At 28.2% G+C, this 12,918-nt stretch overlaps 1 protein-coding gene across 48 annotated transcripts in view; it reads left to right on the top strand.

Annotated features, from left to right (window-relative positions):
- The window catches only part of LOC107456393 (focal adhesion protein tensin), a 348,273-nt gene that overhangs the window by 257,858 nt on the left and 77,497 nt on the right, over positions 1–12,918 (top strand). For all 48 annotated transcript variants that reach the window (XM_043039853.2, XM_071177131.1, XM_071177109.1 and 45 more), the window contains one exon: positions 4,854–4,895. In XM_043039853.2, coding sequence (XP_042895787.1) covers positions 4,854–4,895 — 42 coding nt within the window. The remainder of the gene's footprint in view (positions 1–4,853; positions 4,896–12,918) is intronic.

The following is a 12,918-nucleotide window of genomic DNA, read 5'->3' on the forward strand; positions in this document are numbered from 1 at the left end:
TATGAAGTAAAATTCATAACTTTATTATATATTCCATTTTTTTATTCATAAAATAACACAAATTGAGTATTTGATCGATTATCACATTTTGATCACAGTTTTGTTTTTATAATCATTAACATTATAAAATAACATTTTTTTCTGATTATTGTTGATAAAAATAAATTAAAATTAATATAAATTTACAATTAAATAATTAATAAATAATAATAATTAAAGATTATTAACAAAATCGAAATTCAAACATTGGGAATCATGAAAAATCCTTTTCCCATTCTTTTGGGAGGTAATAATAATTTATAAATAATAATTTATTTAACTTGCATTAAATAAAAAAAGTTAATTTTGTAATATAAAAATTGAAAAAATAGGTAAAATAAACATATTTTATATTTACATTTATATTTAACCTATAAATTTTCTTATTAATGATAAATTTATCAATGCAGAATTAAAATAATATACTCAAATTCATTTAAAATGACTTAATTTTAATATAAACAAAGTTCTAAATTATATTATTATGCTTTATTAAAACTAAATACGAATGGGTAGACTCGCCCCGCGAATTCTGGCTTTTTGTTTACAACAGCAAAACTTACATTCTTTTTTTTTTTTTTTCATATAAAATTAATGTAATCTTAGTCTTAGATAAGTTTATCACTTAACCAAAGTGAAAATAGTAATAATAATAATATACTTACGGAGCACCAACTAAAAGTTTGCTGATTTTCAATACAAATCTCTCAAAAGACGTTTGAACAGGTCGGTTAAAAAGACACCAAATAAATAAAAACGGATCAAACTACTACAGCGCCATCTTCCTTAGAGTCTGAACTAAGTCCTCCATTGGTAAAAATTTTTTTATTTGCAATTTAAAATAGTGAAAATTAAATAAAACTAAAATGGGTAGACTCGCCCCTGGATGGGTAGACTCGCCCCGGTTTACGGTAATGAATTTTCAAACTGGTTTTCTAATTTTTAAAGCCTAACTTTTGAATAAAATAAAAACTGGCAAAATTAGGTTTTTGATGAAGAATTATTCTAATGCAATAAAGTTTGTGGTAATAATTTAAAAACTAGTTTTAACGCATTACGTCAATGTATTTTCACACTTAAATATCTAGAGAGCAGGTTTAATAAAAACACTATTTTGTCACACAAATCGATTACATAAATCTATGTCACACAAATCTTTGTCGCACAAATCGCTGTAGTTCAAAGTGGCTGCAACTATTTTTGAGTTATAAAGTTACCCCATACTTCATATGTAGTTACAAAGCGGAGGAGCCATCCCCTCAGCAGAGGATCAAAATTTTGATGTCTTCGGATCACCCTCAGGGATGTTTCCCAAACCGTCGCCAATAGCCCATTGTGCATCTCAAGAGAGACATCAATAAAATTCCTACCTACATAGCCAAAAGAGGGAAAACACTCCATGCTGAAAGTACCTACCTACCATATATATTTAACACCCATATATAGTTAAATGAAGCAAATATTTAATGTATTAAAAATTAATAGGTGGTAGGTAATATAGTCTCATAAGAATATTTTTAAAACAAGAATTATTGAATGAATTTGTTATGAATGAGTAATAAGGCTATTTCTTAAGCTAACTCTAACTTCTATTTAACTCCATTATGTTACAAAAAATTAAATATAGTAGTTTTTTATCATTTAAAAACTATTTTACTAGAATTTTGTTTATTTGCAATAACTTTTTAGTGTTTTGATTTGGAAAAACAGCAATACTATCAATTTTTTACGACTTTCCTTAAAAAACTTTAATTCCGTTCCATCTAATATACATCAGGCATTAATAATTATTGCAAATACATATTAATATGTTAATAAGCAGATATTACCGCTTCATTAATGTAAAAATATAAATAAAAAAACTCAATCACATAGTCTGTCAAATGTATAATTTGTTGATAGAAAAAAAATCAAATAACAACCATGTTATGTAGCATCAATCCGTTATCACGCAGTGGTATTAATTCTTTTAAGGTATCAATTTAATCGATAAAAAATGTTTAGATTAATTATTGTTTGTTTAATATCTTCTATTTAAAGATGTTTGCGCGTGATCAGGTCATTTAAAACTTACGTAGGAAACATCATTAATGATCTGATGTTTCGTCTAAGCTGTTTTTAATTATCTTAGATACATAATTGAGAAACAAAAGAGTACGTCGTTAGTATCGCTCTCAATGACGCATCTCATTTTTTGAATCGTAAACTAAATTTGCATAATTGTATAATCCGGAAGAAAAACAATTTCTAAACCAGAAATAGATTCGTGGAAAGAAAAGAATCTTCAATAATAATAGTTCTATGCCGTCGTTAAATTTCTTTTAACAGAAAAAAAAAAACATATTAGTCAAATACTATTGTCTCAAAGTGAGTGGTATCGTTTTTTTTTCTGTATCCTTTGGATTTATTCCAAAGCTTGGCGTGTGATGTATTTCAGGAACGAAACAGCCAAATTATAAAGGAAATAACTTTACTGAACCAAGTTTCAGGAAATGGAATTTTCCAAAATATTATCTTTGAGCCGTGGTGGCTCAGGGAATAGAGCGTTTGCCTCCCCATGAGGTGAACCGAGTTCGAATCCCGCCGATGGCTGGTTGAAACGAATTCCACACCGTGCCTCAGTGGTAGACGGGTCATGGGTTAGAGTCCCCTTGAAAAATATTATAGTTAGCATTTTTATAATTTATGGTTATGAAATATAGCATGAATCACCGATATCTTTTTCTACGTTAAAGGTAAAAACTTCAAAACGCAACTCACTTCTAAGCAATGCTTTTTCGAATTTGCTCTTATTTGCAATTATTTAGATCTAAGAGAAACTGTTTTTCATCATTAAAATTTCTTTTATTTTCAAAATCAATTATTGATAAATTTCTGAATATGAATAACAAAAATTATTTTCCAAACTTCATTTTTTTCAGTAAAAATGCAATTCTGATAATTTAACAGATTTTTAGACGGGTCATGAGTTAGAGTCCCCTTGAACTATTTTTCTTTACTTAAAAATATTAAAAAATATTTTTGCTTGTAATTGATTGGAGTGTCAAATATATATATATATATATATATATANATTATATATATATATATAATGGGCACCTGTGTCCCATCTGCGTCAAAGGGTTAATCTCCAAAAAAGGACAAACCGATTAAAAGGGATAAATTTATTTGCTGTTATATGAAACGAGTATTCATGTAATCAATCCGCGGGACAAGTGTTAAAAAGACGTCAAGTAATTAAGGCCACAAGTTGTTTACTGCGAAATTGGATTAAATATCCACAAAATGGTAAAAGGATGTCGTTTCGGTCTATTTAAGTGACATTCTTGCATATTATATGCGAAGCAACTACGCATGAATGGAAGAAAAAAAAGTATCCATTCCCTTGCTTTATTTAACCATTCGTTAAAAATTAGTATTCATATTTTTATCATTCTGTATTTCATATTTTATTATTATGCTTAAAAGGGACGCTTTTGTTAAGGAAAAACTAAGGCTGCTTTCCATTTAAGTAAGGTTATTTACCGCAATCGAAGTAAAATTTTATATTTATTTTTCGAATTTATGTTAAATAAATTCGAAATAAAGCCGATTATGTCTTAGTTTTAAAGTATGTTTGGAAATTTTTACTGTAGGAATTTTTATATTGTATTTTATAACCGGCTTTGAACAGTCGACCCAATTCTGAGTTTACTACTAACAATTTTCAACCCCGTAGAGTTGTAATTTTAAACCCAATCCAGAAGACAAGGGAACTCCTAGATCAAACATTTGGACACACTAGCCTTCGTGGAGGACTTTTTGATGAAACTACTAACCCGCAACTAAAAGAATCCTCCATGAAGGCAAATTTCTCCGAATACCTTGTCTTCTGGATTGGGTTCAAAATTACAAGGCTACGGAGTTGAACATTGGTAGTCGTAAACCCAAAATTGGGTCGGTTGTTCAACGACGGTTATTAAATAAAATAAAATAAATTTTTAGAACTGCTTTTCATCTTCTCTCGGAAAATAAACTTTTTCGTTTTGTTCTGTTTCAAGTATTCGACTGGGTTACTTCTCAATTTTTTAATTTTTTTTTTTATATTTTACAACCGTCGTCGAACAGTCGACGTAATTTTGAGTTTTCGACTACCAGTCCGTTTGTAATTTTGAACCCTATCCAGAAGACAAGGGAACATCTGAATCAAGTATTAAGAGAAATTTGTCGCTGTGGAAGACTTTTAGATATAACTGACATACGTTAGATGAAGAGGAAAACCATGAAAACTTCCGACGGTTTACCTGCCACTAAGGAGACTCAAACCCATGATCCATCTGCCACTGAGAATATTTAACGTCATCACTGCGGTCGGTGTGTGCCGGGTGCGAAATTCGTATCGACCAGCCATCGATGGGATTTTAACCCGGGTTACCTCATTGGGAGTCGAGCGCTCTATCCCCTGAGCCACTATGGTTCTCCATTTGTTATTTATTTCTTTTAATTACAGTTGTGTGTATAAACTTTTAAATTTTTTTAATATTAATCACATCTACAAATGGGGAAATGATTTATTTATCTCACTTTCGTTTCTTAAGCTTCGTCAATAAACAAAATATCTTACTTCTAAGCGATATTTTATCAGCAAAACTAACTCTTAAATGAGATTATTTTCGCATCAAGTGCTGAAAAATATCGATATGGTTGAGATAATTTTGAGATAGCTTTTGATTTTCTTTAATACTTAAAAAAAAATTATGTTTTGGTCTGTGTTTTTTGATGATCTTTGTTGCTCTTTGGCAATGAAATATTTATCTGCTGATTTTTAATTTTAGGTTGATACTGGCTGTGAGCCATCATCTGGAAGCTATGATTTGGTAAGTGTTTTACTATTATCGATATAATATCAGCTTGATATCTTAAATCGTATCATATCGTTTTATGAACGATAAAGACAAAAGAAGAGTACATATACTAATTTTCAAAAATATAAGCCCTAAGATAAGTGCATTAAAAAAAGGAACACCCTGATGGATCGGATCTTAATGTTCTGGGGGGATTCAATCTCAATGGTTCGAGGCGGTGACTGCAAATATTCTAATTAATTAGTGCAGACGATGTTTTAAGTTACTAAGTCAGACGCAAAAACACACTTCCTCTGATTTACCATACCCCTTTTTTCAATGAATTCGAATTTTAAAAAAAGTTGTATTTTTAAAATTCGATTTCTATTCGACCGATTACACTCAAATTTTATATTTTGACATGTAAAATTGCATTCTTTAAAATTATGTAAAAAATTTGTATGCTTTACTATTCAACATCATCATCATCATGCTTTACTATTTAACGTATCTTAAAATCATATTCTAAATCTATGTTTACTTGGGGTAAATTATTCCCAATATTTTGAAGTCTGAAGTTAATATCTGCAATATATGTGGTTTCATTTTATCCATAGAACTTAGTTATCAAATTTAAAATTTACGGTTAAAAATTTTTTAACATAGCTAAACTTTATCAAAACTATTGTAGCTTTTAAAATTTTTAATGCTTTGACCTTGTTTTTAAAATTAGCAATTTTAAAGTTTTAAGAATTTTTTTTAATATTTTCAAACTATAGCTTAAGCTACTATAATAGCTCTAGAAAATATTTTAAAACTTAACAATTAAAATTTGCTGACTAATATTCGTCAATAAATCAAATTCAATAAAAACATTCCAAAATATCAATTACTGACTCAAATAATAAATTGGTATTCGTATTTTTCTCTATAGATTAGTATGGGAAACAGGGGATGCAAAATCAGATTTGTTTCATTAGTTGCTAAATACTACTTATTACAAAATTGTGAAAAAAAAAATAAATTAAATTTTTTTTTTCCGCGCATGCGCAATATATAAGAACAGCAATAATTTTGTAATTACTTTTTAATTGCTCCAAAAATTTTGTTTAAATTCATTGAATATTTTTAAAGTTAAAAAAATTAAGACAAAAAAATTGTTTGTTTTTTTTAATTGTTTTTTTTTAATAAAAATATTCATATTTCCATAAATATTCAAGCTAGGTTTTGTGACAATTTTTGCAGTTATTGTAAATAACAATCGAATTCATTTATATAAGTTATAAGCTTTTTACTTAATTTTCTGGCATAAGGTGTTTCAAAATGCTTTTTTCTGTTTCGTAATTTATTGGCGGTCCCTCAAATCTTTGTAAGCTTTAAACCTTATTGCTATGTATGAAAATTCGCAGGAACTAAACAGCTCTAAAATTACAAATTAATCCTCTAAAAGAAATATTTATTGAGAAATTTAAAAAAAAAAAAACTTCGAAACTGAAAGTGTTTATTCCATTATTGTAGGGCAGTGTATTTAATACATTTTGCACTGACTATTAATTATTTATATCATTTTAAATTATTTTAAAAAACTATTTTTTAACCTCTGGTTATAAGTATATAAAGCTCAAATTCACAAATAGGATAAAAAAAAAAAGCATCTTCGATCTTTTCCGTAAACAATAGTTGTGGAATTTTGAACAATGAACCATTACCGATTCGGCTGAGGTAGTTGATACGTGGTATATGTAACATGTTCTATTATAATGTCATAAATCGAACATTTTTCTATTGTCGTTGTGTGGCACGTCACACAAGGTTGAAGATACGTGACATAATATTTCAATTCTTAAGACTATGCGTGCTTCATAAAACAACCAATATCGTTCACTTTTTATTGAAATTTTTATTTCCTCAAAAACTTATGTCTTAACACAATATTCTTTTGTTTCTAAGTGTGAATTTCTCCTGCCTTTCAAGTTAAAATAATGTTCGTGAAGTTCGTTTGCGTGAAACCCTGGAATTCGAAAAAAGAACAACATTTCGGAACATCAAAATAAAGCTCCTATACTAGAACAGAGATTGTTTCTATTCGAACAAGTTTATTGCAGTTTCCGACATAGAGTTAAATACACAATGTATAGAAATAACATTAAGATGCAAAAAATATTTAATGGTCTCTTTAAGCAATTTGGTCATACCTCCCAGATTGCGGCTACTTCCCATCATTTTCAATTCAAAACCTCAATTCCGTCGGGGAAAAGGTAGCGTTTATTCTGAATGAAAAAAGGGTTTTTGTGTCCGATTTTGTAGCTTAGTTTATTGTCGTCTGAATTAATCTGACTTCTTTTCGACATTTGATCGAAAATCGTAGAATTTTTTTTTAAAATAATTTTATCGCTTTTTGTAAGCTATGAAAATTCGATACAAAAAGTACAAATTAATTTAAAAATTAAAAAAATCTACAAGTTTCTTCGCATGGAGAAAAAAATTCTAGTAAAACTACCGTATTGCATGGTAATGGCATTTTCAGTTTTAAAAAAAAAATCATAATTCTGGTTAGTAAAACTGAAATGTACGTTATTTAAACTGTTTATTTGGCAATTTTTTTCCTTCATATGGTTGCGGTTTACCAGAATTTCTGATTTTCAAAATTATAGTTTTTTTCTCTCACATTTTGTAGAAAATACAAAGCTGAAAAACAAATGCAACCGAATAAATGGTTTTTATGCCATGGTCTTAGGTATCATGATAAAATTTATCGCATATTATGAAACTATATTTTATTGCTAATTTTTCCCTAATCATCACTAAAAATGAATGAGCTTTTTGGTGTTCCTATAGATCTAGAAACACGGTAAATTTTACCATATTCTGGTATTTTTGACCATACTTTTTTTTTCACCTTGCGGAAAGTTATGAATTATTTGTCTAGAAAATCCTCGTGCTCCTTCTGTTAAAAGTAATTTAGACCTAGATAAATGTCTCGCAAATATTCTGAAACTTAAATTAAACTTTTTGAATTGTAACCTTAAAAACTGTTTAATGACGCCTTAAAAATTATTGCTGACAAATACGCGTTCTTAAGAGATAAGATTCACATTAGCGAACGAGGCCGTTGATAAAATTCATTCCAAACACAACAAACCTCATTTCAAAACTAAATGCTCCGCTTAATCTTTAACATATGTGCATTTTTGAATGAACTGCTAAAAGATTTACAGTTTTTATCGTTAAAAAAAGGCGCATATTTTTTGAGAGAAATCCTTGGGCAATCTGTGATACATCAGAAAAACGCGTAGGCATCGCGCTTTAAGAATTTTGTAACATTGCCGCCGCAAGTGTTCTTACAGGTTATATGAGGAAAGATGTGTGGGCTCTATCAGTTTAACATTTTTTTTTAAAACTGGTGTGTATGTTCCGAGATTTTGTCACACCCTTAAAATAAACTGTCCGAAAGGAGAGTTCTTCAAGCGTGAAAAGTAAACTTTTTTCCCCTTCGAACTTTTCCATCTATTCTGGAAAAGTGATGATAGAGAAAGATTTATGTAAATTGCGTTAGTGCCTTTCACGAATTTGTTTTTACATTTAATTAGATATATATAGTGATTTTTAAAAGTCCACATGACTTATTTATGTTCACTTTTTTTCTTTTATTTTTATGAAAAAGCGCTTTTTTTTCATTGGATTTCTTTTGAAAACCGACGGACATTATGATACTTATTTCTATTACAGGGCCCGCTCTAAGGATTTTAAATTATTAGCCTGTAAATTAGCCAAATATCAAAAGTATTCGTCAATTTTCGAAAGTCTTTGCCAATTGCAAATCTTAATTTTTTTTATAAATTTCTCTTTACAGTGGAAAAAAATCATTCGCCAATACTTTTGCTAAAACACAATTTTATTCGCCAAATTTACGATTTTATTGCATTTGGCGAGGTAACGAATGCTTGTCGTGAGCCCTGCTTTAAATTTATGAAAGATAGTTCGATTGAAAACTGATTGATGTTGAGGTAATTGTTCTAATTGTTGAACTAATATATTAAGATATCTGATTTTTTATTACAAATATTTACTTTGTTAGGATTATTCTCAATTGACCAAATTTTTATAAGTTTTTTTTTGAGGGAGTGGAGTGGGGGTTATTTATGAATTTAAGTGATTTTAAAATTAAAAATTACTTTTTAAACAAATACCTTTTAAAAAAATCCACCTTTAAATGTTCATTTTCTTAAAATTTTTAGTTAAAATTATAGAAAAAAAAAGCTTTTCCGTTGTTTATGAAATAACTTTTTTAAGTTAGTTAAAAAAAAAAAGTTATGGACCGAGATTGTCTTTTAGTATGCCTTTAATTATTTTTATTAACTGCATTTTTTTTTCCTTATTTTGATATTAAGTGAGAATTACTTTTTGAAAAATACACATAAAATATTATAAGAGGATAATTTAATAATTGTTGAAGATCTAATTTAGTTCTTACATAATATTACACATTTTTATAAATTTTAATTGATAATTCTTTAAAAACTCAAAGTGCTCTCTTCTGTGAGGAAGCACTTTGATATTTTTTATTTCTTTGAAATTATTTGCAAATATTCACATAAAAAGAATTTTTTTTGAAAAACATTCATTCCATAAATTCTACTATCGTAAATGCTTGAAAAAATTCCGACTTGAATTGTTTTTGAGATGCTATAAAATATGTTTGGATGCCTAATTTAACAGCCCTCCTTTATTCGCCATATTTCTGTTTTTGGTTTCACATACAGATAAGGAAAAAGCAATTAAGCATATTATAACATTCATTTTATCTACAGGAATTATTCTTCAAATAAGATTAGCTTTAATAAAAATTTCAAGCAGATTTTTTTACACTCTCCCACGTTTTCAAATTACTCTAATTTTTTTTCTTTCTGTTCTTAAAGTTTCGATGGATGATCCCTTTTGGAACCGGAGTATAGGCGGATTTTGTTTATCACATCAAGGAAATTTTTTTTTAATGAATGTGGCTATTTTTCGAAATTCTAATATTTTCTTCAAAGCGCGAAAGCACCAAGAATAGAACTAATTCACTACACTTCTAGAACATTTCTTAGAATTTTACGGTTCTCTCATTTGAGAACACTGAAAAACGGAATAAAGAAAAAACAAGGAACCACCCGTTGTTCTTTATTTGGCTGTCTTCCGTTAAAATTGTTTTGAAGATGTCCTTAAAACCCATCATTTGGCGAAAGAGTGAAAAAGAATTCTCTTAAAGTTCTATTCACGAACAGGGAATAATTTCCTGTTAACGATCACCCATGACCCCTATACACAAGGTGTGCCGAATATTTCAGAACAGAATTAGTGCTTCTATTCTTCCCATTTTTATTATGGTTCATTTTCATCGTTACGCGCCATTTTTCATTTAATGAGATTAATAATTTAATGACTTTTCATTTGGGTGTTTTATTTTGTGCTAATTAGAATTTTTATCATTGTTTCCTGTGTTAAGTTTTTGATTTTTAAACATAATTCCAAGTTTGTGTAAGCCTTCACCTTAACCTTCGCATCAAAATTTTTCGCAAAATTTTTACCAGAAAAAGGATTATGACGATATTAGGAATCCACGTACTGGATTCTTCGGAAAGTTCTCAGTCAAGCGAATGTTAACTTAAAAATTTGATAAAATTCAGAGAGCGCATCACTGGCTCCATTGTTTCTTATCTTCACCTTGACAACATTCAGCATGAATGTTGTGTGAGAAAAAAAATAATTTACTATCAACATTTGACAACTGCTTCGGACATACACCAAAGCGACGATGTAAATCCTGGCATTCATTATTTCACCTAATTAAATAACAAAAATTACTAATTAAGTTATATTTTTCATATGCGGGCTGTGTGTGTTTAATGCTTTTTTTTCGAAAGCTCCGTTGTAACATAAATGATGCTTTTTTTGCAAATAATATGCTATTTTTATAACTGCTGTGAGCTTGAAACTGTAACTCATGACTGATAGGTCAAGTTTAGTCTATCTAAAGCCTCTAAGCTATCTTGTTTTGAAAATGGCGCAAAACGTCAATATGGTGAAAAGCCACAGTTTTGTGAAAATGAAAAGCTTTTGTAGTCTAATTTTATAACATTTAAAAACTTATTCTAATGCTGTATTGCTTGGGTTTATAAAAATTTTCAAAAACTGAGAATAAAGCAATGATTTTGATATGATTGTTATAAAATAACAATAGTTATATTTTTGTACTTTTTTAATAATTTTCTTAAAAAATTACGTAGACTAAAGTATGTTTCAAGTATTGTCCAAACCAAAGGTAATACCTTGCCTATTACAATCCGAGAAACAGTGCGATAATGTGTAACTAATAATTAACTTTTATCAATATACAAAAAGAAAAAACTCGTATTATCTTTAAAACAAAATCAATAATTACGTCAAAATTGTAGACTTTTTGGGGAAAATAACAATTAATATTCATTATATGTAAATGGTAATAATAATATGAAAATTATTTTAATAATAATATAAAAATTATTTTAATAATAGTTAATAAAACTAATTAATAATAAATTTATTATTGTTAATGTAATTATAATATAATTATTAATAGTATTTTTTAATTAACAATATGGCATTTCTTTAAATAATATTTTATTATTTATTTAATAATATTGCTGTTTTTTTTAAAAAAAAAAACATATTGAGTAACAAAATAGAAATCCTTTAAGAAGGGAAAAGTAATAATAATAATGAAAGGGAAAAAATATGCGCATACTAATTTTATATTCTAGATGACCTTGCAAAGTATGCGAATAAAACAAAAAAAACATATTTAAGGACAAAAAGTCACTGACTTTCACTTACCTAGAACAAATATATAGATGCTCACATAGAGCGTGGGCTGTTTCATGACAGACCTTTTGGCCATTTTTTAAAAACCTTCTTTTTCCTTTTGGCAACATTTTATATTTTCTGCTCACGCATTGCTAGTCTTCTATTTTTTTTTTATGTACAATGCGTCCTATTGTCCCCATCGGCTAATATCCCACTTTTTAATGATTCTGAACACTATCTGGCGGTCGTTTATTCTAACTTCTTTACAGTAATTGATACAAATATATAAGGAAAGCGCACCATTTTGATTCAATTTGAAGACAATGTCTGTAGTTGTCGCGACCATTTTGTTATATCAGGAAGAGCTTGCACATTGTTTAAAATTACACGTTCTTTTTATTACCTCTTTATTCCGTTCTTGTTATTACTACTCATTCTTTAGTGATTGCAGTTAATTCTTGGCAATGTTGCTTGTTATCGTGTTCTGTTCATAAAGTATGGCTATAAGTTATCGTTTTTTTTTATTATATTTTAAGATGACAGTTCTTTTCCTTTGGAAAAATTTTATGAAAATATATTAACCTAAAGATAGAAAATCTTATATTTTGCGGAATCTTAATTTTAAAATAACTTGTTTTCGTAGTGGAAAGTGTAATGAATTTCTAAGGGTATAAATTCTATATCGCACTTTATTTTTGTCAGTGATATCATTATATAAAGCTTAGATTTTTAAATTTAGGCAATTCATAAAAATGCCATGATAAGTAGCAAAAAATGCCCTAAAATATAACTGAAACCGCCACTAAAAACAGCGAAAATTCCCTTAAAAAAGAAAATAAATTTCTATAAAAACACGGAAGGACACTTTTAAAGTAGAAAAAAAAATCCTTTGTAATAATCGATATTTTGATTTGAAATATCATTTATTGCCTCAAATTTCATAAAACGTATGATTATATTAAAATGTGTTATATTGATCGAAATTGAGATGCAATTTTCATTGAAGTTAACACTTCTAAAATACTTATGTAAGAACAAAAAAAATATTAAAGCACTCAAGGCTAGTGCTTTTTACTTATGAGCCTACTTCTAAAGACTTTTAAAAAAAAATGTATAATTGAAAATATACCCTAAAATTTAAAAACAAAATTCCTTGAATTGAAAAAATAAAATCTCAAAATAATCCCCTAAATGAGCAAAAAAATCGCATCAAAATTCGAGAGTCTTAATC

This window comes from Parasteatoda tepidariorum, chromosome 2 (assembly GCF_043381705.1).
Source record: "Parasteatoda tepidariorum isolate YZ-2023 chromosome 2, CAS_Ptep_4.0, whole genome shotgun sequence".
Taxonomy (NCBI): Eukaryota; Metazoa; Arthropoda; class Arachnida; order Araneae; family Theridiidae; genus Parasteatoda; species Parasteatoda tepidariorum.